This window comes from Somniosus microcephalus, unplaced genomic scaffold, assembly GCF_052327205.1.
Source record: "Somniosus microcephalus isolate GS21.2 unplaced genomic scaffold, FLI_Smic_1.0 unresolved_chr5, whole genome shotgun sequence".
NCBI classification, from domain to species: domain Eukaryota; kingdom Metazoa; phylum Chordata; class Chondrichthyes; order Squaliformes; family Somniosidae; genus Somniosus; species Somniosus microcephalus.
The window spans coordinates 26,093,924-26,121,310 of NW_028225183.1; the positions used below are offsets into that span (position 1 = coordinate 26,093,924).

At 45.9% G+C, this 27,387-nt stretch overlaps 1 protein-coding gene across 1 annotated transcript; it reads right to left on the reverse strand.

Annotated features, from left to right (window-relative positions):
• Nucleotides 1-4,365: 4,365 nt before the first annotated feature.
• LOC147087772 (putative G protein-coupled receptor 139) lies at nt 4,366-16,078 on the reverse strand. Its single transcript, XM_085977828.1, has 2 exons — nt 15,816-16,078; nt 4,366-6,243 (listed from the first exon to the last, which is right to left on the reverse strand). The coding sequence occupies exons 1-2, from the start codon at nt 15,880-15,882 to the stop codon at nt 5,333-5,335; spliced, it is 978 nt and encodes a 325-aa protein (XP_085833954.1). The 5' UTR covers nt 15,883-16,078; the 3' UTR covers nt 4,366-5,332.
• Nucleotides 16,079-27,387: the final 11,309 nt, after the last annotated feature.

The window sequence follows — 27,387 nt, forward strand, 5'->3', positions numbered from 1 at the left end:
GACACAAACTTCACCGGCTGTAGCTGACACTGTGATGGCCATTTGTCGGTGATGCAAACAGGGCCATTTATAGGTGACACAAACCAAGCTGTCTGTAAATGACACAAACATGACAGGATGTAGGTGACGCAAAGAGGGCCATCTGTAGGTGACAAAAACATGGCTGTCTGTAGCTCTCGCAATCATGGTCGTCTCCAGGTGAAACAAACATGGCCGTCTGTAGCTCACACAAACATGGCCATCTTTAGGTGACACCAGCATAGCCGTCTGAAATGACACAAAATGACAGTCTGTATGTGATGCAAAATTGGCCATCTGTAGGTGGCACTATCAAGGCCGCCTTGAGGTGACACAAACATGGCCGTCTCTAGGTGACATCAACATGGCGGGCTTCGGTGATAAAAACATGGCCATATGTAGGTGACGAAAACATGGCAGTCTGTATGTGACACAAACATAGCAGTCTGTAGGTGATACAAACATGGCCATTCGTAAGTGACACAAACAAGGCCATCTGTTGGTGACACAAACATGGCCATCAGTAGGTGACACAAACATGGCAGTCTGTTGCTGACACAAGCACAGCTATCTGTAATTCATACAAACATGGCTGTCAGTAGGTGACACAAACCTGGCCTTCTGTAGGTGACACAAACATTGTTTTAGTAGGTGATACAAACATGGCCGTCTGTAGGTGACTAAATCATGGCCGTCTGTAGGTGAATCAAACATGGCCGTATGTAGGTGACACAAACATGGCCGTCTGTAGGTGAGACAAACATGGCCATCTGTAGGTGACACAATCATGGCCGTCTGTAGGTGATACAAACATGGCCGTATGTAGGTGACACAAACATGGCTGTCTGTAGTTGATTCAAACATGGCCGTCTGTAGGTGACACAATCATGGCAGTCTGCAGGTGATTCAAACATGGCCGTCTGTAGGTGACACAATCATGGCCGTCTGTAGGTGATACAAACATGGCCGTCTGTAGGTGACACAATCATGGCCGTCTGTAGGTGTTTCAAACATGGCCGTATGTAAGTGACACCAACATGGCCGTATGTAGGCGACACAATCATGGCCGTCTGTATGTAACACAAACATGGCCACCTGTTGGTGACACAAACATCGCCGTCTGTAGGTGAAACAAACACAGCCGTCTGTTGGTGACACAAATATGGTTGTCATTAGGTGAGGCAAACATTGCCGTCTGTAGGTGATACAAACATGGGCATCTGTAGATGACACAAACATGGCCGTCTGCAGGTGACACAAACATGGCCGTCTGTAGATGACACAAACATCGCCATCTGTAGGATACACAAACACAGCTGCCTGAGTGTGTCACAAACATGGTTGTCAGTAGGTGATAAAAGCACAGTCATCTGTAGGTGACACAAACACGGCCGTCTGTTGCTGATACAAACATGGCCGTCTGTAGGTGACACAATCCTGGCCGCCTGTAGGTGATGCAAACATAGCTGTCATTAGGTGAAACAAATGCGGCCATCTGAAGGTGATGCAAACACAGCCCTCTGTCGCTGACACAAAATTCGCCGGCTGTAGGTGACACTGTGATGGCCGTCTGTCGGTGACGCAAACAGGGCCATTTGTAGCTGACACAAACCAAGCTGTCTGTAAGTGACACAAACCTGACAGTCTGTAGCTGACGCAAACAGGGCTGTCCGTAGGTGACTAAAACATGGCCGTCTGTAGCTGTCACAATCATGGTCGGCTCCAGGTGAAACATATATGGCCGTCTGTAGCTTACACAAACATGGCCATCCCTAGGTGACACCAGCATGGCCGTTTGAAGATGACACAAAATGACAGACTGTATGTGATGCAAAATTGGCCATCTGTAGGTGGCACTATCAAGGCCGCCTTGAGGTGACACAAACATGGCTGTTTCTAGGTGACATCAACATGGCGGGCTTCGGTGATATTAACATGGCCTTATGTAGGTGAAGCAAGCATGGCTGTCTGTATGTCACACAACCATAGCAGTCTGTAGGTGATACAAACATGCCCATTCGTAAGTGACACAAACAAGGCCATCTGTAGGCGACACAAACATGGCCGTCAGCAGGTGACACAAACATGGCCGTCTGTAGGTGACACAAACATGGCCATCTGTAGGTGACACAAACATGGCAGTCTGTTGCTGACACAAACACAGCTATCTGTAATTGATAAAAACATGGCTGTCAGTAGGTGACACAAACATGAGCTTCTGTAGGTGACAAAAACATTGTTTTAGTAGGTGATACACAATGGCCATCTGTAGGTGACACAATCAGGGCCGTCTGTAGGTGATTCAAACATGGCCGTCTGTAGGTGACACAAACATGGCCGGCTCTATATGACACAATCTTTGCCGTCTGTAGGTGGCACAAACACCGCCGTCTGTAGGTGACACACACATGGCTGTCAGTAGGTGACACAAACATGGCCGTCTGTAGGTGACACAAATATGACCGTCTGTAGATGACACAATCGTGGTTGTCAGTAGGTGAGACAAATACGGCTGGCAGTATGTGAGGCATTAATGTCCGTTTGTAGGTGATTCAAAAAGGGCCATCTGTAGGTGATACAAACATGGCCGTCTGTAGGTGACGCAAACACAGCCGTCGGTAGGTGTACCAACATGGCTGTCTGTAGGTGATTCAAACATGGCCGTCTGTAGGTGACAAAAACATGGCCGGCTGTACGTGATACAAACATGGCTGTCTGTAAATGTCACAAACATGGCCGTTTATAGGTGACACAAACATGGCAGTCTGTAGATGGCACAAACATGTCCGTCTGTAGATGACACAAACATGTCCGTCTGTAGATGACACAAACATGGCCATCTGTAGGTGACACAAGCATTGTTTTCGTAGGCGAATCAAACATGGCCGTCTGTAGGTGACACAAACATGGCCTTCTGTAGGTGGCACAAACATTGTTTTCGTAGGTGATTCAAAAATGCAGTCTGTAGATGACACAAACATGGCCATCTGTAGGTGATGCAAACATGGCCATTCGTAAGTGACACAAGCAAGGCCGTCTGTAGGTGACACAAACATGGCCGTCAGTAGGTGACACAAACATGGCCGTCTGTAGGTGATACAAACATGCCATTCTGTAGGTGACATTAACATGGTTGTTAGTAGGCGATAGAAACAAGGCTGGCCGTAGGTGACACAAACATGGCAGTCTGTAGGTGATATAAACAAGCCCGTATGTAGATGCCACAAACATGGCCGCCTGTAGGAGATTCAAATATGGCCATCTGTAGGTGACATAAACATGGCAGTCTATAGATGACACAAATATGGCCGGCTGTAGGTGACACAAACATGGCCATCACTAGGTGATTCAAATATGGCCGTCTCTAGGTGATTCAAATATGGCCGTCTGTAGGAGAAACAAACATGGCCGGAAAGTGAAGACACAATCATGGCCGTCTGTAGCTGATAAAATCATGGCCAGCTGCTGGTGACACAGGCATTGTTGTCAGTAGGTGAGGGAAACAGTTTGTATGTGACGCAAAGATGTCAATCTGTAGCTGACAAAAACCTGGCTGTCTGTAGGTGACATAAACTTGGCCGTCTGTAGGTGACACAAATATGGTCGTCTGTAGGTGACACAAACTTGGCCGTCTGTAGGAGGCATAAACATGGCCATCAGTATGTGACACAAATATATGACCGTCTGTAGGTGACACAAACATGGCCGTCTGTAGGAGACATAAACATGGCCATCAGTATGTGACACAAATATATGACCGTCTGTAGGTGGCACAAATCTGGTCGTCTGTAGGTAACACAAACATGGCCGTTTGTAGATGACACAAACATGGCCGTCTGTAGGTCATACAACCAAGACCTCTGCACGTGTCTTACACATAGCGGTCAGCAGGGCACAGAAACATGGCTGTTTGTAGCTTACACAAATATAACCATCTGTAAGTGACACAAATTTGGCCTTCTGTAGGTGACAGAAACACGGTCGCCTGTAGGTCACAGAGAAACGGTCGTCTGCAGGTGACACAAAGATGCCGGCTGTTGTTAACACAAACCTGGCCGTCTATAGGTGATACAAACTTGGCCGCCAGCTGTTGCCTTTTGCCCTGTGGTGGATGACGCCACAATCATGTCAGTGATTGGTGCTTTTTGAACACGGATTCCGGCTCCAGCCCCACGCCCAATGTGTGCCGCGTGTGACTCCTGACCCGAGGCTGCAAAACCACTTTGGGACGTTCCAAGTTTGTGACAGGCGGTAAATAAATTGATATTTCCAACTTCCTTTTACAATAAAACATTTACTTTCCTAGCTATCAATAGTTCAGAAGAAAATGACCAATTTCATGTCAAATCAAATCAAATCAATAATCTTTATTCTTAATTCTTCAAAACTCACAAAGTAACTTGGACAAAAAGAACAAAGTAATACCACATTACTGTTAGAATACAGCAGGGCCAGGCACTAGTTATCCACTCAGTGACTGCCCGGAGTACAGAGTGAGATCAGAGGCTGAAAATTACTTACCAGAAGTGTGGAATATGAACAGCAAAAAAAAATTCAGTACACATTAAATAACAACATGTAAAATAAATTGAAGGTTGTTCTCATTGGTTGGCTAAAATTTGCTGTTACAGATCCCCCAACAGATACAACAAAAACAACTTTCTGTCAATACATTGCAAATCGATGTAGGAGCAGGAAGTTCTGTGACAGTTCAGGGACGGGAATCTACTTCTTACACTTATTGCTGCCAACAAACTGCAGCTGTCAATCTTCGGCACTAAGCTCTGGGATCCACCCCTATACATTACTGGCTCTCTACCGCACCTTTGTTCTGTAACCTCCTGTGAAGCACCTTGGGATCTTTTACTCCGTTAAAGACGCTGTATAAATGTAAGATGTTTTTGCTGAGAGGCTGAGATGAGGTGGACCCAATGGAAGGAATCTCGTTAGGAGCACAATAAGCAGCACAGACTAGTTGGGCCGAATATCCGGTTTCAGTGCTGCTTAATCTTTTAATATAAGCACCAGAACTACCGCTCAGCTCTGCCTGCCTTCCTATTGACGTTGCTCTTACTCTGGAAGCTGCAAGTGAACTGATGCACTAAATATGCAAAAAGCTAGTGGTCCTGTCCCGAAAGACAAGGTGAGAACTCTCAGTCAGAAATGTTGCTGCGTTCTAAAAAAAAGTGCTTGCCCCGCCGATGGTTCTATTTTCAGATCACCAGCGATTCCTGATGTAATACAGTTGATGGCATTCTGGGGTAAGTATTAGATTTATGGGCTGGAAACACTGGGACCCGAATCTGGGCTGCGCTCAGTTGTTCTGCTTCTTAATTAATTGAATAATTGAGGCAACCGGATATTTCCCCGCACTCTTCAACTGCTCTCTGAACTTGGACTGGGTCACCCCATAAATAAATGTGTTTGTGCAGCAACTTAAATTCTGCAGCATATATCCGACTTCATTAAAGATAGATATAGAATCATTGTGATAATTGGAATCTACACCTCTAATGTAATAGTATATGAAATATATTACATATACCGACCACAGAAGTATGAAGCTGCCAGATATGGTGAAGAGTAAAATCACAGACTTCCTTCTGCTCTCCATCTCTGGGTCACTGCGATTCTCTCCCTTGCTCTCACCCCTCAGTACCTTACGGACTCGACTGGCCACTAAAATGTGTCTGACTGTCAGAGCGTTGAGCAACAAAATGAAAGCGAATGGGAGCAATGGAGTTAAAATTGTGTCAAGCCAGTCATATTCGACCCAACCGGGCTCAGAATAATAGCTTGGTTTTACGTAACAGTACCATGGCACATTGTCGATTATCTCTCCTGGTTTAAATATAAAGTAGAAGGGAACGTTTTTTAAACAGAGCAGAATGCAGGTTGTTGCCAGAACCACAGTCGCAGTTTTCTCAGTGCAATATTTTGTTTTCAGATTCTGGCAACAAATGGCCACAAATCGATCGAAGGTGAAAGTGACGGTGAACCAGACAGAACAGTCTGTAGCTGCACCGACCAGGACAGTGCGAACACTACACACAGGAGTGATGTCCAGGAAACACATTGGGAAATAATACCAATTGATCTGGTTCAGTATGACCTCAGTGATGATGACCAGTAGATCTGCCGCTGCCATCGCCACCAGATAGCGAGTGGTGCAGGTGGAGAGCCCACACTTTCCCCGGGACAGGATCACAATCGCCACTAAATTAACTGAAAAAAAGAGCAGGGAAAAGAGAATGCAAACTACTGATCAAACATTCTCCGTATCTGGGCCCAGAGAATATGGGCCGTATTTTATAACCAAGAACGGGTTGTTTTTTAGTCGGGTCAGAGATTATCAGGTTTAAATCTCCATCCGACCACAGCCCGCCTCCAGACCACCTGCTTCCGAGTTTAACAGATAAATCGGACCACCATCCTGGCTCGTGATTGGACCGCCCCCGGATTTGCAGAACCCTTCCCGTGTTCGGGGATCAGATCACACCCTGGTATTGGACAGCCATCAGCCCCCGGGGCCGGGGGATCGGAAAAATACCCAGGATCGGCCACCCAGCATCTCAGGGCCATGGACTTGGTCCTGCGATCTTCTCCAGATTCCTCCCCCCCCGACTGAAACCCAAGCTGGCCAATCCCGCTGACTTCATGCAGGGAAGCTGTCAACGACAAAACTATAACCTGCCTACCGAACCCGCCTGGTCGATATCAAGAGCACAATATTAAGAATGCTGTAACTCTGATAAATACAGATAATGATGTGGACACACATCAAGTCAGGCATCATCTGTGGAGAGAGAAACAGTGTTAACATTTAAGTTCGACTATCTTTCATCAGAACTGAAACATATTAGATATTAACAGTTTTAAAGCAATGATAGAGCCAGAGAAAAGTAGGGGAGGGGAGGAAAGAACAATTGAGAGGTCTATGCTGGGGTGGAGGGCAGATGTGATCCAGGAATAAAATGGATAATTGGTCAAGGGAGATAGGACAATTAAAGAAATAAAAGATTGGACCAGATCAGGAATAAATGGCTGTAGCAGAATAACAGAGGGGGAGGCAAGGACGGAAAATCTGTAAAAGAGGAGAAGGTTCCAGTGGCCAGGGAATCTGGCAGAGAATGGTGGGTGGACCTCAGATATACGCACCAGCCTTCATCCTGCCCAAGACTGGTGTGCCCGCAATCTTCCAGCCACCACATCAAGCTCACGGCTAGCTGGTCAGAGACAAGGGCTACCTGCTCTCCATCTGGTTCATGACTCCCCTCTGCAGACCCAACGCCCCTGCCCAGCAGTCATATAATGAGCGCCATGCTGCCACCAGGAACATTATCGAGCAGACCATCTGCATGCTGATGCAACAGTTCCACTGCCTTGACCGATCGGGAGGAGCCCTCCAGTATTTGCTGGAGCGGGTGTCACATTTCCTGATGTTTGCTGCATGCGCCACAACTTGGGAGCCCAGCCCTTGCCACCTGGGATTACGGGAGCACCTCAGGAGGAGGAAGAGGGTGAGGAGGATGTGGAGGAGGAGTTCGAGGAGGAAGAGGAGGATGAGGACCACGAGGAGGTAGACGAGGAGGAGGAGCAACAGGAGAGAGGGAGGAGACATCCACTCTATCAGCCTTCCAGAAGGGCGGTCCGTGACCAACTCAAATAACTGACATACGAATGAAGTATACCACAGATCTCCATTGCTCACCACATCACCATCTTTACTTCAGGCCATATCACAGCGCAAAGAAGAAGTGAGAGACACCACTCAAGGATCAAAAGTTAATGAATAAATTTATGAATAATCAGTGAACACATACTTAATAAAAATGAATTAACTATTCACGCCTGTGCAGTCGCTGGGTGCTTCTCGTTACTGTGTATTTGCCCACGCCAGTGCTCCTACGATGTTTTGACCTAGTGGCTGCTGCAGGACTGGTGGAAGGCTGCTGAGTTTCCCTGCGGGATACTTAAGGTGGTCTTGAAGAGCGACTCAACCAGCTCTGGGCCTGGAATGGCCAGCTAGAGACTGCACCACCTCAGCACGGGCGGCAGTTGTCTGGGCTGGCTGGATGACAGGCAAAGGCTTAGTGGCATTTGTGGGAGCAGGAATGTTGTGATTCTGGAGAAGACAGCAGGTTCTTGCTCCACTGATGCACTGACACTCTCCCGGGGCAGCACCACATCATCCCAAGAAATCTGTTGGAACACAGATTGTTGACCTGCTGAGATATCGTGAAAGCTCTGGTCGACAGTGATAGACTCAGCCACGATGGCAGCTGTCAGAGCTGAGACTGCATGGCACCTGTCTGAGTTTGGATACCACCAAGAAAACACTGCATTACAGCACTAAACGTTGTGTCACTTCTGCCTGTGCTGCAATGGAAGCTGCCAGCTTGCCATTCACAGGCGTCTTCGGGTCTGGGACTCAAGGTCTCTCTGGGAATCTACCATTCCTTGCAGACTGGAAATGATGGGATACAAGGTGTGTGCAAAGCATTGTGCAAGTTTGTGGGCGGACTCCTCCATGCTCCTTATCATTGCCGATGTGATTTCGGGCAACCTTGCTATTGCACCTATCATCTCCCTGTGCATGCCCATCACCATTCTTCTAGCAGCCTCACCATCGAGGTCCTGATCTGAGTCCTGTGCAGCCGAACTCCCAGTCGAACTCGCCCTCCTGGGAGATGGGCCCCGAGCTACCCTTTCCCCATTGCCTTGCTGCAGCCCACTCGTCACTGGTGCCTTCCCTTCTGCAGATCCGGCGACTATACTAGCCTGTAAAGAAGGAGTAGTGCCAGTGTCTGAGCTGGTGACTAAGGGAGAGAGAGGCAATGACTCGGTGTGTTCTTCCTCCTCCTCTTCTTCCACCTCGCTCTGTATAGTGCCCTCAGGGACAGGCTGCTCAGCTGCTTGCTCATTACTTTAAAGCTTACTGGCACAAGAGTCATGCTAAGGTGAGGGGAGGGGACAGAAGGGGAGAAATGCATGCATACAGTCTGATTAGGGGGAATGTGTGAATGGCTTGTGGCGTGAGGGGGAAGAGGGATGTTGGAAGAAGGATTAGGATAGAATATACCGTTGTTGTACCCAAGGGGGTCAACGTCGCCGGTGGCCACGGCATCCGCCACCTGGCGCCCAATAATCTGCAGCACTCGTTTCTCCAGCGCAGACAGTGGTTAGGTGTCGACTTGGACACCGCATGCGCGCTACTGCCCCCTCCTGTTCTGAACGACCTTCGAAAGGAAGGAAAGGAAAGGAAAGTGTGTGAGTGATTGTGGAACAATGTGATTGGCTGATGTGCTTGCCATCGGTGTATAGGTGTCTTTGTGTGCAAGGTGTGAGATGTGGCTGTGAGTGTTGGTAGATAGATTTTGTTGGTGGTTGAGTGCTGCGGGTGTGGTGCTTTTCGTGGAGTGTGAAGATTGGTTCAGATGGCGGTACATAGATTTGTAAAAGCATTCACTCACCCTGTCCACCCAAGTGAAGTCGCTAAATTTCTTCCTGCACTTTGTGCGGATCCAGGGGATGACAGTTCTGCCCAAGACGTGCTGCGCTACTTCCCTACCCATGGGGCAGAAGGCTTCTGGCGAGGGCCTTATGCCACTTGCTGGGTAGTGCACCGCCATCCATCTCTCCACAGCGAACACCAATGCCTCCAATGTTTAATCGCAGAATCTGCAGGCACTCTCCCTGGGGCATGGATCTGCAATGACTACAGCTGCTTTAGTCCTCCAGCTCCTTTTCCGTGACCTGCTGAAGCTTGCTGAGGCAGCTGCACAGCCAGCCATGCTGAGAATGAAGTTCTGCAGCATCAATGATCCTTCCCTTCCAGAATAAGAAAAAGCCTGCGGCAATCATGACTTGTGATTAGAGTGCTACTGATATTGGTCCACCCTTTGAGTGTAATGCCAATGAGCTTGTGGTTAAAAACTTGAAATAGATTTCCAATCATTTATTTGAGCATTGTGCATGAATGTTGCATGCTCGCTAAAGCATTAGCGCCTGACACTAATTCTCCAACTTTTCTAATGCTACAGCCCATTCCTAGGCTATGATGAATTTCTAGCCCTCTGAATCATAGATAAGAACTGATCTGTCAAACATTAATCAGTTTCCGAAGTGCAATAATCAAAAACCACAGCCTAATATTCATCCTGACTAGTAGACAGATAATGAAATTCAGCACTCATGACCCACAGGCTTACAGGAACGTGTTGGGGGAAGTGGAATATTCAGCACTAAAACAACTGAAGTGCTTACAGTAACTACTCTTAGTGTAAGAGAAGTATTTAAACCTGTTTCTATTCTTGCAGCTCAATATCAATGCATTTCACTTCATACGCGTTTTTAAAACATCTTTACCCAAAAGCAAAAATATTCTCTTTCGCCATCAATTTCGAACATAGGATTTAGGAGCAGGAGTCGGCCACTCGGCCCTTCGAGCCTGCTGCGCCATTAAATAAGATCATGGCTCATCCGGTTAGTCCACATTCCCGCACACCCCCGATAACCTTTCGCCCCCTTGCTAACCGAGAATCTATCTACCTCTGCCTTAAAAATATTCAAAGACTCTGCATCCACCGCCCTTTGAGAGAAAACATTTCTCCTCATTTCCATCTTAAATGGGTGACCGCTTATTTTTAAATAGTGACCCCTAGTTCTAGATTCTCGCAGAAGAGGAAACACCCTCGCCACATCCACCCTGTCCAGACCCCTCAGGATCGTATATGTTTCAATCAAGTCACCTCTTACTTTTCTGAACTCCATCGGATACAAGCGAAGACTGCACAAACTTTTCTCATAAGACAACCCGCCCATTCCAGGTTTTGGTCTAGCAAACCTTCTCTGAACTGCTTCCAACGCATTTACATCCTTCCTTAAATAAGGAGACCAATACTGTACACAGTCCTCCAGGTGTGGTCTCACCAATGCCCTGTGTAACTGTAGCATAACCTCCCTACTTTTGTATTCAATTCACAGAATCACAGAAACCTCACAGTGCAGATAGAGGCCATTTCGGCCCATCGAGCCTGCACCGACACATATCCCACCCGATCCCCGTAACCCCTGCACCAATACATATCCCACCCTATCCCAATAACCCCACGTATTTAATCCCCCTAACACTAAGGGTCAGTTTTGATCATAGCCAATCATCCTAACCCGCACATCTTTGGACTGTGGGAGGAAACCGGAGCACCCGGAGAAAACCCACGCAAACACGGGGAGAATGTGCAAACTCCACACAGACAGTCACCCGAGGCCGGAGTCGAACCCGGGTCTCTGGCGCTGTGAGGCAACAGTGCTAACCACTATGCCACCGTGCTGCCCTCGCAATAAATTATAACATTCTATTAGCTTGCCTAATTACTTGCTGCACCTGTTGCGCTTCATGGACTAGGACATCCAAATCGCTCTGCATCTCAGAGCTCTGAAATCTCTCACCATTTAGATATTATGCTTCTTTTTTATTCTTCCTGCCAAAATGAACAACTTCACATTTTCCCACATTATGCTCCATTTACCAGATCTTTGCCCTCTCACTTATCCTATCTATATCCCTTTATGGCCTTCTAATGTCCTCTTCACAATGTATCGTCATACCTAACTTTGTGGCATTCGCAAATTTAGCAACAATACGATCGGTCCCTTCATCCAAGTCATTTATACAAATGTACAATTTTGAAGCCCAGCACTGATCCCTGTGGCACACCACTCATTACATCTTGCCAATCAGAAAATGACCCATTTATGCCTACTCGCTGTTTCCAGTTAGCTAGCCAATCTTGTATCCATGCCAATATGTTACCCCCTACAATATGAGCTTTTCTTTTCTGCAATAACCTTTGATGTGGCACCTTAACAAATGCCTTCTGGAAATCTAAGGAGAGTACATCCACAGTTTCCCCTTTATCACAGCACATGTTACTTCCTCAAACAACTCCAATAAATTTGTTAAACATGATTTCCCTTGCACAAAACCATGTTGACTATGCCTGATTACTTTGAACTTTTCGAAGTGCCCTGCTACAACTCCTTTAATAATCGTTGCTAACATCTTTCCTATGACAGATGGTAAGCTAGCTGGCCTGTAGTTTCCTGCTTTCAGTCTCCCTTCCATTTTGAATAAAGTTACATTCGCTATTTCCCAATCTAAAGGAACCTTCCCCGAATCTAGGGAAATTAAAAAAATTAAACGCAACGCATCAACTATCTCACTAGCCACTTCTTTTAAGTCCCTAGGATGAAGTCAATCAGGCCCGCGGACTTGATAGACCGCATCTCCAACAATTTGCTCAGTACCACTTCCCTGGTGATTATAATTATCTTGATTTCCTCCCTCCCTTCCATTTCCTGATTTCAGCTATTTCTGGGATTTTAGTTGTATCCGCTATAGTGGAGACCGATGCAAAATACCTGTTCAATTCAGCAGCCATCTCCTTATTATCCATTATTAATTCCCCAGTCTCACTTTTTATAGGGCCAATGCTAACTTTGTTAAATCTTTTCTTTTATAAATATCTATAAAAACTTCTACTATCTGTCTTTATATTTCTAGCTGGCTTTCACTCGTACACTAATTTTTCTCTCCTTATTAATCTTTTAGTCATTCTTTGCAGTTTTTTACATTCTGTCCAATCCTGCCACCCATCTTTGCGCAAGTTTCAGCTTTTTCTTTAAGTTTAATATTGTCTTAAAATTTTTAGTTAACCACGGATGGTGGTTCCTCCCCTTGATATTTTCCTTTCTCGTTCGATTGCATATATTGTGTGTATTTTGAAACATCCCCTTAATTGTCTGCCACTACAACTCTATTGATCTATCACTTAACCTAATTTGCCAGTTCACTTTAACTAGCTCTGCTTTCATGCACTCTTAAATTTCCTTATGTAAGCTTAAATTACAAGTCTTGGACCCACTCTTCTCTCTGTCAAACTGATTGTAAAATTCAATCATATTATGATCGCTGCTACCTAGGGGCGCCTTCGCTATGAGGTCATTGATTAATACTATCTCCTTGCAGAACACCAGGTCTAATTTAGCCTGCTCTCTGGTTGGCTCCAGAACGTGATTTTTAAGAAACTATCCAGCAAACATTCCAAGAACTCTTCATCGGTGCCAACTTTGCCCGTCTGATTTTTCCAGTCTATATGCAGTTTAAAATCCCCTGATTATTGCTGAACCCTTCTGAGAAGCTCCCATTATTTCTTCCATTTATACTCCATCCTACCATATGGTTACTGTTAGCTGGCCGGTACACCACTCCCACAAGTGACTTCTTGCATTTATCAGTTCTCATCTCTACCCAAACCGCTTCTACATCCTGGTTTCCTGAACTTAAGTCATCACTCTCTATAGTGCTAATACCATCATTAATTAACAGATCCACCCTTCCAACTTTTACCACCTTCCTGGCCTTCCTAAATATCATGTACACTTCAATATTCAGGTCCCAATCTACATAACCCTGCAGCCATGTTTCTGTAATGGCTATCAAATCAGATTTATTTATTTCTATTTGCGCTTTCAGTTCATCTGCTTTGTTTCGCATGCTAATTCCGTTCAGATGCAGTGCCTTTAGTTTTGTCTTTATATTACTTTTGTAACCTCTAGCCTTATCTGTTGATTTGCTCTTAGCTGTGTACTCTCTATAATTCCTGTCACTGTCTGTTTAACATTTTCCACGTTAATATCTTTTTCTATTGCCTTGTCTCTAATCTTTAAATTACAACATCTTCCCTAATTTGATCCCATGCCCCCAATATTTAGTTTAAAGCCCTCGCTACTACCCTAATTATACGACTCGCCAGAACACTGGTCCAAGCACAGTGCAGGTGATGACCGACCCAAATATAGATATCCTACTTTCCCCACTACTGGTGCCAGTGCCCTAGGAATTGAAACCAATTTCTCCCACACCAGGCTTTCAGCCACGCATTCATCACTCTTATTTTATTTACGCTATGGCAATTTGCTCGTGGCTCGAGTAATAATGCAGATATTGTTACCCTTGATGTTCTGCTTTTTAGCTTAACCCCTAGCTGCTCATACTCTCTCAGCAGAACCTCTTTCCTAGTACTACCTATATCGTTGGCACCTACATTGACCACGACCACTGGCTCCTCCCCCTCCCCCTGCAAGTTCCTGTCCAGCCCAGAGCAGATGTCCCGAACCCTGTCACCGGGCAGGCAACACAGCTGTCTGTAATCTCACTCTTGGCCACAGCGAACTGTTTTTATTCCCTGACTATGCTGTCCCAAATTACTGCTACATTCCTATTAACTACCCCCGCTTGAACGGCTTCCTGTATCTCGGTGCCATGGTCAGTTTGCTCATCCATCCTGCAGCCACCACTTTCATCCATACTGTTCGCAAGAACCTCAAACCTGTTGGACAATTGCAAAGGCTGAGGCTCCTCCACGTCCTGGATCCCCATACCTGCCTCACTCGCAGTCACATACTCATGCCCTGGACCACTGACCAAATCAGAAGACACTATCCTAAGGGGTGTGACTGCCTCCTGGAATAAAGTGGCCAGGTAACTTTCCCCCTCCCTGATGCATCGCAGTTTCTGCACCTCGGCCTCCAGCTCATCAACTCTGAGCCGAAGCTCCTCGAGCCGCAGACACTTACCGCAGATGTGCTCATCCTGGATCACGCATCCAGTAGCTCCCACATACTGCAGTCGCCACACATCACCTGCCCTGCATTAATTATAGAGGTTTAATTACTTTATTTTTATTAATTAATAAACGATACTACTTTTAATAAGATTTGTTACTGATACAAATTAGTACTATTGAAACCTTACAATTACTAATAAATGTTCTTGGCTTTAAATGATAAGGGCAGTGAGCAAAATACTCACCAACCAATCCCTTAACCTTTTCCCTGTGATGTCACCTATTATTTTTCTCCAAATGCGGGGAGCGGGAGCGGGGTGGTGCCACTGAGCCGAACGTCCGCTGGTTCTCCGTACCCTCTTGTAAAGCTTTGTAACTCCTGCTATCCTGGAAGCTGACAAAGATAGAAAAAGAAAGGAACAGCTCCCTCCCCGAACTCCCTCTCTCACCAAACTCGCAGCTCTACACTCTGTTCCGAGCTGCACTTCATAATACAAATGGAGGGGAGAAATCAGTCACCTAAAATAGTGATTACAAAGTCGAACTGAATTCTTCCACGCCAGTTAGTGATCCACACTCAGTAAAATTCTACAGTGAGAGATACTCCAAGTAATCCATAGTCACTGGGGTCTGGTGTTCCACTCTGGTTAGTGATCCACACCAGTAAAATTCTACAGTGAGAGATACTCCAAGTAATCCATAGTCACTGGGGTCAGGTGTTCCACTCTGGTTAGTGACCCACACTCAGTAAAATTCTACAGTGAGAGATACTCCAAGTAATACATAGTCACTGGGGTCAGGTGTTCCACTCTGGTTAGTGACCCACACTTAGTACAATTTTACAGGGACAGACCATTGCACTAACACCTTTTCTCAGAGACATTTCCCGGAATGAGGACTGATTTAACTGTACATCATATTCCACTAACGGCAATAACTTGATCATTCAGAGAGCCTGTGCGCTACAAACAGGTATATTTTCAGTACAGGAAATGGCATTAAACAGGTTGTGTCAAGACACTAGACTTAACGAAATTACCAAACACTGATCGCAGGTCTGTAAAACTATGTCCACTAGACGAGCATGTAACATTATCAGCCAGAGAGCTAAAGCAGAGAACAGCTCACAGACAGATTTACACAACTTCAATGGTTATTATCACTTACCAGGAACTCCAATGACGGCAAGGATCATGTAATATATTTTCTGGACACTCTCAAATGTGTGATACATTTTCTGTGTGAAGCGATGTGTCCGTGTTGCAGGCAATCTCTCTGAATTATACTCTGAGCCGAATCCCACAGCCTTTCATTTATACCCTGCGCGATCTCCACGGGGAGATTGAGGTTGCAACATTGTTAAAAGGTTGAACAAACAAGTTACGACAGCCAAGTTAATTCCCTGTTATAATGGAATATATTTAGCGCTGAGTTTTAAATTGAAAACCCCAAAGACTTGAGAATTCTGATCATATTAATTAACCAATGAAAATTGCAAGCTGTGTTCTCCCAGCACTAGGTTTGTTGTTTCAAACACCTTCAGTACATCTCATATCTCATATTGTTTCTGTGATGTCCTTCATGCTGTTGTGCTCATTCAGTAATCAAACTGCAAATGCTAGAGTGCCCTCTCAGTGCAGCACTCTGGGCTGGGGCTGCGCTCTTAATTTACCCATGTCCTAAACGACCATTACCTCTGAAACCAATATATACGCTAAAACTAATGAATCTATTAAACCAAATAAAAATAAAATATCTAATAAAGCGCATCAAACTAATACAGCCCCTCAAGCTATTACAGTCTCTCAAACTAATACAGTACGCTAATATAATAAAGCACCACAAACTAAGACAGCCTCTGAAACTAATACAGGATCTCAAACTAATATAGACCCTCAAACTAATACAGACCCTCAAACTAATACAGACCCTCAAACTAATACAGCCCCTCAAACTAATAAAGCCCCTCAAAATAATACAGCCCCTCAAACCAATACAGCCCCTCAAACCAATACAGCACCTCAAACTAATACAGCCCCTCAAGCTAATAAAACCCCTCAAAATAATACAGCCCCTCAAACCAGTACATCCCCTCAAACCAATACAGCACCTCAAACTAATACAGCCCCTCAAACTAATACAGCCCCTCAAACTAATACAGCACCTCAAACTAATACAGCCCCTCAAACTAATAAAGTCCCTCAAACTAATAAAGTCCCTCAAACTAATAAAGTCCCTCAAACTAATACAGCCCCTCAAACGAATACAGCCCCTCAAACGAATACAGCCCCTCAAACGAATACAGCCCCTCAAACTAATACAGCCCCTCAAACTAATAAAACCCCTCAAAATAATACAGCCCCTCAAACCAATACAGCCCCTCAAACCAATACAGCACCTCAAACTAATACAGCCCCTCAAACTAATACAGCCCCTCAAACTAATACAGCACCTCAAACTAATACAGCCCCTCAAACTAATAAAGTCCCTCAAACTAATACAGCCCCTCAAACTAATAAAGTCCCTCAAACTAATACAGCCCCTCAAACGAATACAGCCCCTCAAACGAATACAGCCCCTCAAACGAATACAGCCCCTCAAACGAATACAGCCCCTCAAACGAATACAGCCACTCAAACTAATAGAGAACCTCAAACTAATAGAGAACCTCAAACTAATAGAGAACCTCAAACTAATAGAGAACCTCAAACTAATAGAGAACCTCAAACTAATAGAGAACCTCAAACTAATGGAGAAGCTCAAACTAATGCAGCACCGCAACCCAATGTAGCACATGAAATTAATACAGCACCTCAAACCAATACAGATCAACACCATCCAGTTAAAAGGATCCTGATTGATAAGCACGCAATTCACCACCTTAATCATTCAACGTGGCTGCAATTTGTCTGTGGGGTAATGTAGCTATTGGTTATGATACTGGATTGGTAATCCCGAGGCCTGACTAATGATCCGGAGACATGAGTTCAGATCTCCACCACGGCAGCTGGGGAATTTGAATGAAGTGAATGAATATAAAAAATGCATACTATCTACAAGCTTCACTGCAGCAACTCGTCAAGGCTTCTTCCACTGCATCTCCCAAGCCAAAACCTCTACCACCTTGGCAGACAATGGCAGCAGACGCATGGGAGAACCACCTCCAATTTCCCATCCAAGTCACATAACATCCTGACTTGGAAATATCGCCATTGACTCATTGCCGCTGTGCCAAAATCCTGCTACACCCTGCCTAACGGCACTGTGGGAGTACATTCACAACACCGATTGCAGCAGTCCAGGATGTTAGCTCACCACCACCTTCTCAAGGGCAATTGAGGAGTGGCAATAAAGGATTGTCTTCCCAGCGACATCCACAACTCATTGAGGTGTAGCTTAAATAACTCGATCAATTAAATAAAACTGACCACTTCACATCAACAAAATTGAACAGAAACTTGCCGCCCGAGCAGATTCTAACCAAGCTACCTGTAACTGACCAAATGACATCTACCTGATCGTGCACCAATAAACTAAACAAAATAACCACAATCTGACTGAAATCGTAGAAACTCTCCACATGAAAACAATCTGACCGATATCCCAGAAACTTTTCAACTGACCAAGATTTGGTCCTGTGTAAAGTGACATGATTAATTAAAAATGTCCTCGTAAAGGTCCCCTTGGAATGAGTGACCATAACATGGTTGAATTCCATATTCAAGTAGAGGGTGAGAAGGTTGGATCTCAAACAAGCGTGCTGAGCTTGAATAAAGGAGACTATGAAGGTATGAGAGCGGAATTGATTACAGTGGACTGGGAAAATAGATTAGAGGGTAAGACGGTACATGATCAGTGGTGTACATTTAAGGAGTTATTTTACAACTTGCAAAAAAAATATATTCCACTGAGGAAAACAGGGTGTAAAAGAAAAGATCGCCATCTGTGGCTAAGTAAAGTAATTAAGGATAGTATCCGACTAAAAACAAGGGCATATAAGGTAGCCAAATCTAGTTGGAGGATAGAAGATTGTGAAGTCTTTAAAAGGCAGCAAAAAATAACTAAAAGATTGATTAAGAAAGGGAAGATAGATTATGAAAGTAAATTAGCAAAATATATAAAAACAGATAACAAAAGTTTCGATAGTTATATTAAAAGAAACAGTGTGGCTAAAGTAAATGTTGGTCCCTTACAGGATGAGACCGGGAAATTAATGGTGGGAAACATGGAGATGGCAAAAACGTTGCACAAATATTTTGTATCAGTCTTTACGGTAGAGGATACAAAAAGTATCCCAACACTGGACAAACAGGGGGCTCGAGGGGGAGAGGAGCTAAATACGATTAAAATCACTAAGGAAGTGGTACTTGCTAAAATAATGGGACTCAAGCCGGAGAAATCCCCTGGACCTGATGGCTTACATCCTAGGGTCTTGATGGAAGTGGCGGTAGGGATTGTGGATGCATTGGTAATAATTTTCCAAAACTCCCTGGACTCAGCAAAGGTCCCGGCAGATCGGGAAACTGCTAATGTAACTCCCTTATTTAAAAAGGGTAGTAGGCAGAAAGCTGGAAACTATAGACCTGTTAGCCTAATATCTGTGGTTGGTAAAATGTTAGAGTCCATTATTAAGGAGACATAACGGGACATTTGGATAAACATAATGTAATAGGACAAAATCAGCATGGTTTCAAGAAGGGGAAGTCATGTTTGACAAATTTGCTTGAGTTCTTTGAGGAAGTAACATACAGGGTGGATAAAGGAGAACCAGTGGACGTAGTTTATTTAGACTTCCAAAAGGAATTTGACAAGGTGCCAAACAAAAGATTATTGCTCAAGATAAAAAATCACGGGATTGGGGGTAATATTCTGGCGTGGGTGGAGGACTGGCTCTCTAACAGAAAGCAGAGAGTTGGGATAAATGGTTCATTCTCAGACTGGCAATCAGTAGCTAGTGGTGTTCCGCAGGGGTCAGTGCTGTGTCCTCAACTCTTTACAATCAATATTAACGATTTGGAGGAGGGGACCGAGTTTAACATATCCAAGTTTGCAGATGATACAAAGATGGGAGGGAAAGTAGTGAGTGAGGAGGACATAAAAAACCTGCAAAGTGACATAGACAGGCTAAGTAAGTGGGCAGAGATTTGGCAGATGGAATACAATACTGGAAAGTGTGAGGTTATGCACTTTGGCAGGAAAAATCATAGAGCAAGTTATTATCTTAATGGCAAGAAACTGGAAAGTACTGTAGTACAAAGGGATCTGGGAGTCCTGGTGCACGAAACTCAAAAAGTTAGTATGCAGGTGCAGCAAGTGATCAAGAAGGCCAATTGAATGTTGGCTTTTATTGCTAGGGGGATAGAATATAAAAACAGGGAGGTATTGCTGCAGTTATACAAGGCATTGGTGAGACCGCACCTGGAATACTGCATACAGTTTTGGTGTCCATACTTAAGAAAAGACATACTTCCTCTCGAGTCAGTACAAAGAAGGTTCACTCGGTTAATCCCGGGGATGAGGGGGTGGTCATATGAGGAGAGGTTGAGTAGATTGGGATTCTACTCATTGGAGTTCAGAAGAATGAGAGGCGATCTTATTGAAACATGTAAGATTATGAAGGGGCTTGATCGGGTGGATGCGGTGAGGATGATCCCAATGATGGGTGAAACCAGAACTCGGGGGCATAATCTTGGTGTAAGAGGCTGCTCTTTCAAAACTGAGATGAGGAGAAACTTCTTCACTCAGATGGTGGTAGATTTGTGGAATTTGATGCCCCAGAAAGCTGTGGAAGCTACATCATTAAATAAATTTACAACAGAAATAGATAGTTTCCTAGAAGTGAAGGTAATTAAGGGTTACGGGGAGCGGGCAGGAAATTGGACATGAATCTAGGTTCGGAATGGTCATGGCCCTGTGGAAACTGTACTGCTCACATCCTGACTGATCGCACAGTAACTGACCTACTGCTCACATCCTGACTGAACGCACAGTACCTGACCTACTGCTCACATCCTGATGGCCAAACAGTAACTGACCTACTGCTCACATCCTGACTGAGCGCACAGTAACTGACCTGCTGCTCACATCCTGACTGAACGCACAGCACCTGACCTACTGCTCACATCGTGATAACCAAACAGTAACTGACCTATTGCACACAATCTGACTGAGCAGACAGTAACTGACCTACTGCTCACATCCTGACTGAGCGCACAGGAAAGGACCTAATGCTCACATCCTGACTGAGCACACAGTAAATGACCTACTGCACACATCCTAATTGAGCGCACAGTACCTGACCTACTGCTCACATCCTGATGAGCACACAGTACCTGAACTACTGCTCACATCCTGGCTGAAAACACAGAAACTGACCTATTGCTCACATCCTGACTGAGCACACAGTAACTGACCTATTGCATACATCCTGACTGAGCACACAGTAAATGATCTACTGCACACATCCTAACTGAGCGCACAGTACCTGACCTACTGCTCACATCCTGATAAGCACACAGTAACTGACCTACTGCTCACATCCTGATGAGCACACAGTAACTGACCTACTGCTCACATCCTGATGAGCACACAGTAACTGACCTACTGCTCACATCCTGACTGATCGCACAGTAACTGACCCACTGCTCACATCCTGACTGAGCGCACAGTAAATGATCTACTGCTCACATCCTGACTGAGCGCACAGTAAAAGACCTACTGCTCACATCCTGACTGAGTGCGCAGTAACTGACCCACTGCTCACATACTGACTGAGCGCACAGTAAAAGACCTACTGCTCACATCCTAACTGAGCGCACAGTAACTGACCCACTGCTCACATCCTGACTGAGCGCACAGTAAATGACCTACTGCACACATCTTTCCTGAGCACACAGCAACTGACCTACTGCTCACATCCTGAATGAGCGCACAGTAAATGACCTACTGCTCACATCCTGACTGAGCATCCAGTAACTGACCTGCTGCACACATCCTGACTGAGCGCACAGCAAATGACCTACTGCACACATCCTAACTGAGCACACAGTAAGTGACCTTCTGCGCACATCCTAACTGAGTGCAAAGTAAATGACCAACTGTTCACACGCTAACTGAGCGCACAGTAATTGAACGAATGCATGCATCCTGACTGAGCACACAGCAGCTGACCTACTGCTCACAGCCTGACTGAGCACACAATATCTGACCTACTGCTCACATCTTGATGGAGCACACATTAACTGACCGACTGCACACATTCTAACAGAGCACATAATAACTGACCTAATGCACACATCCTGAATGAGTGCACAGTAATTGGCCTACTGCTCACATTCTGACACAGCACACGGAAACTGGCATAATGCACAAATCCTGAATGAGAACACCAGAAACTGCACAAATTAACAAAGCATGACCGAAGGCCCAGGAAATGACCACATGAACAAAACCTGACGGAGCACACAGTAACTGAAGTAGAGCTCACATTCTGACTGAGCACACATGAACTGACCTAATGCACACGTCTTGACTAAGCACACAGTAACTGATCTATTGCACACATCCTGACTGGGCGCATAGTATCTGACCTACTGCTCACATTCTGAGTGAACACACAGTAACTGACCTACAGCACACATCCTGACTGAGCAAACAGTAACTCACCTACTGCACACATCCTTACTGAGCACACAGTAACTGACCGACCGCAATAACCCCAAATCCACATTCCCGCAATAACCCACAACCCATTTTCCCGCACTAAACACAAATCCACTTTCCCGCACTAAACCCAAATCCACATTTCCTCACTATCCCAAATCCACCTTCCCGCATTATTCCAAAATCCACATTCCCGCACTAACCCCAAATCTAACTTCCTGCACTAAAACCAATTCCAAATTCCAGCACTAACAACAAATCCATTTTCCCGCAATAACCCCAAATCCACCTTCTAGCACGAACCCCAAATCAGCTTTCCCGCACTAAACCCAAATCAAACTTCTCACATTAACCCCAAATCCACCTTCCCGCATTATCCCCAAATCCACCTTCCTGCAGCAACCCCAAATCCACCTTCCCGCACTAACTCCAAATCAACCTTCCTGCTCTAACCCCAAATGCACATTCCCGCTCTATCCCCAAATCCACTTTCCCGCACTAACCCCAAATCCACCTTCCTGCTATAACCCAAAATCCACCTTCCCGCACTAACCCCAAATCCACCAACCTGCACTACCCCAAATCCACCTTCCCGCACTAAACCCCAAATCAACCTTCCCACACTAACACCGAATCCACCTTCCTGCATTAACCCCAAATCCACATTGCCACACTATCCACAAATCAACCTTCCCGCACCAACCCCAAATCCACCTTCCCGCACTAACCGCAAATCCACCTTCATGCATTAGCCACAAATCCAACTACCCACAGTAACCACAAATCCACCTTCCCGCACTAACTCCAAATCCACCTTCCCGCACTAACCCCAAATCCACCTTCCCGCATTAACCACAAATCCACCTTCCCACACAAACCCCAAATCCACCTTCCCGCACTATCCCCAAATCCACCTTCCCGCACTTATCCCAAATCCAATTTCCTGCACTAACCCCAAATCCACCTTCATGCGCTTACGCCAATAAACCTTCCGCACTATCCCCAAATCAACCTTCCCACACTCTCCCCAAATCAACCTTCCCACACTATCCCCAAATTAACTATCCCTCACTAACCCCAAATCCACCTTCTGGCACTAACCCCAAATCCACCTTCCCGCACTATCCCCAAATCCACATTCCTGCACTAAACCCAAATCCAACTTCCTGCACTAAAACGAAATCCACCTTCCCGCAATAACCGCAAATCCACCTTCCAGCACGAACCGCAAATCCACCTTCCCGCACTAACCACAAATCCACCTTCCCGCACTAAACCCAAATCCACCTTCCCTCACTAACCCCAAATCAACCTTACCGCACTAACCCCGAATAAAACTTTCCGCATAACCACAAATCCACATTGCCGCAATAATCCCAAATCCACCTTCCCACAGTAACCCAAAATCCACCTTCCCGCCGTAACCCCAAATCCACCTTCCCGCACTAAACCCAAATCCAGCTTCCCACACAAACCACAAATCCACCTTCCTGCCCTAACCCCGAATCCACCTTCCCACGCTAATCCAAAATTTAGCTGCACGCATTCATCCCTAATCCACCTTCCTGCAATAACCCCAAATCCACCTTAATGCACTAACCCCAATCGAACTTCCCGCAAAATCCCCAAATCCAACTTCTGGCACTAATCACAAATCCACCTTCCCGCCCAACCACAAATCCGCCGTCCCACACTAATCCCAAATCAACCTTCCCCCATGAACCCAAAATCCACTTTCCTGCAATAACCCCAAATCCATTCCACCACTAACCACAAATCCACCTTCCAGCACTAACAACAAATCCACATTCCAGCAATAACTCTAAATCCACCTTCTCGCACTAACACCAAATCCACCTTCCCGCACGAACCCAAATCCACCTTCCAGATCTAACCCCAAATATACCTTCCCGCACTAACCACAAATCCACCTTCCCGCACTATCCCCAATCAACCTTCGTGCTCTAACCCCAAATCCACCTTCCCGCACTAACTTCAAGTCCACGTTCACGCCCTAACCACAAATCCACCTTCCCGCATAAACCCCAAATCCACGTTCCTGCACTAACTCCAAAAAATCGACCTTCCCGCACTTACCCAAAAATCCACCTTCCTGGACTAACCCCAAATCCACCTTCTTGCACTAAAGCCAATCCACCATCTGCACTATCCCCAAATCCATCTTCCCGCATTCTCCCCAAATCCACCTTCCCGCACTATCCCCAAATCCACATTCACACACTAACCCCAAATCCACATTCCTGCCATAACCCGAAATCCATCTTCCCGCACTGAACCCAAATCCACTTTCTCACATTAAACCCAAATCCACATTCCCGCACTAACCCCAAATCCACCTTCTCGCATTATCCCAATATCCACCATACCGCACTATCCACAAATCCACCTTCCCGCACTAACCACAAATCCATCTTCCCGCACTAACCCTAAATCTATCTTCCCGTTTTAACCCCAAATGCACCTTCCCGCATTAACCCCAAATATATCTTCATGCACCATTCCCAAATCCACATTCCCGCACTAACCCAAGTCCACCTTCCCGCACTCTCTGCAAATCCACCTTCCCACACTAAGCACAAATCTACCTTCCCGCATCTTTCTCAAATCCACATTCCCGCACAAACTCAAATCCACCTCCCCGCAGTAACCCCAAATCCACCTTCCCACACTAACTCCAAATCAACATTCCTGCTCTAACCTCAAATCCACCTGCCTGCACTATCCCCAAATCCACCTTCCTGCTCTAACCCCAGATCCTCCTTCCTGCACTAACTCCGAATCCACCTTCCAGCATTAACCCCAAATGCACCTTACCGCACTATCCACAAATCCACCTTCCCACACTAAACCCAAATCCACCTTCCCGCACTAACCACAAATCCACCTTCCCGCATTAACCACAAATCCACCTTCCCAGAGTAATCCCAAATCCAACTTCCTGCACTAACCCCAAAACCACCTTCATGCACTAAAGTCAATCCACCATCTGCACCATCACCTAATTCATCTTCCTGCATTCTCCCGAAATCCACCTTCCCGCACTATCCCCAAATCCACTGTCACACACAAACCCCAATCCATCTTCCTGCCATAACCCCAAATCCATCTTCCCATCTTAAACCCAAATCCACTTTCCTGCACTTTACGCACATCCACATTCCTGCACTATCCCCAACTCTACCTTCTCGCACTATCCCAATAAACCACCATACCACACTATCCACAAATCCATGTTCCCGCACTAACCCCAAATCGATCTTCCCGCACTAACCCTAAATCAAACTTCCCCCACTAACCCCAAATCTTCCTTCCCGCATTAACCCCAAATCCACCTTCCCGCACTATTCCCAAATCCACATACCTGCACTAACCCCAAATCCAACTTCCAGCACGAAACCCAAATTCATCTTCCCGCACTAACACCGAATCTAACTTCCAGGACTAAACCCCAATCCACCTTCCCGCATTAACCCCAAATCCACCTTCCAGCACTAGCCCAAATCAACCTTCCCACACTAAACCCAAATCAAACATCTCGCAATAACCCCAAGACCACCTTCCCGCACTAACCCCAAATCCACCTTCCTGCACTATCCCCAAATGCACTTTCCCGCACTAAACCCCAAGTCCACCTTCCCGCACTAACGCCAAATCCACCTTCCTGCACTAACACCAAATCCACCTTCCCGCACTAACCACAAATCCACCTTCCCGCATTAACCACAAATCCACCTTCCCACAGTAAACCCAAATCCACCTTCCCACACTAACTCCAAATCCACCTTCCCAAACTAATCCCAAATCCACCTTCCCGAACTAACTCCAAATCCACCTTCCCGCACTAACCCCAAATCCACCTTACCGCACTATCCCCAAATCCAAATTCCAGCATTAACCCCTGATCCACCTACCCGCACTATCCCCAAATCCACCTTACTGAGCACATCCCAAATCCACCATCCCGCACTATCCCCAAATCTACCTTCCCGCATTAATACCAAATCCACATTCCCGCACTATCCCCAAATTCACATTCCCACAATAACACTAAATCCACCTTCCCGCGCAATCCACCAAATCCACCTTACCGCACTAACCCCAAATCCACCTTCCCGCACTAAACACAAATCCACCTTACCGCACTATCCCCAGATCGAACTTCCTGCACAAACCCCAAATCCACATTCCCACACTAACCCAAAATCCAACATCCCGCCGTATCCCCAGATCCAGCTTCCCGCACTATCCCCAAATCCTCCTTCCTCCACTAACCCCCAATCCACTTTCACACACAAACCCCAAATCTACCTTCCAACACAATCCCCAAATCCACCTTCCCACAATAACCCCAAATCCACCTTCAGGCACTAATCCAAAATCCACCTTCCTGCACTAACCCCAAATGAAGCTTACCACACTAAACCCAAATCCACAGTCCCGCACTAACCCCAATCCACATTCCTGCACTAACCCCAAATCCACCTTCCCGCACTAACCCCAAATCCACCTTCCCGCACTAACCCCAAATTCACATTTCTGTACTAACCCAAATCCACCTTCCCGCACTATCCCCAAATCACCTTCCCGCATTAACCCCAAATCCACCTTGCCGCACTAAACCCAAATCTACATTCCCACAATAACCCGAAATCCACATTCCCGCACTAACCCCAAATCACCTTCCCGCATTAACCCCAAATCCACCTTGCCGCACTAAACCCAAATCTACATTCCCGCACCAACCCCAAATCCACCATCCCGCACTAACCATAAATCCATCTTCACGCACTAAACCAAATCCACATTCCCACACTGACCCAAATCCACCTTTCCACACTAACCCCAAATCCTCCTTCCTGCACTAACCCCAAATCCAGGTTCCTGCACGAACCCCAAATCCACCTTCCTGCACTAACCCCAAATCCACCTTCCTGCACTAACCCCAAATCCACCTGAATGCACTAACTCCAAATCCACCTTCCTGCCATAACCCCAAATCCATCTTCCCGCACTAAACCCAAATCCACTTTCCCGTACTAAACCCAAATCCACCTTC

Coding starts and splice junctions, on each gene's coding strand:
- LOC147087772 (XM_085977828.1), bottom strand. CDS start 15,882: ATGTATCACACATTTGAGAGTGTCCAGAAAATATATTACATGATCCTT. Junction 6,244..15,815: donor TGCCGTCATTGGAGTTCCTG/GTAAGTGATAAT, acceptor TCTTTTTTTCAG/TTAATTTAGTGGCGATTGTG.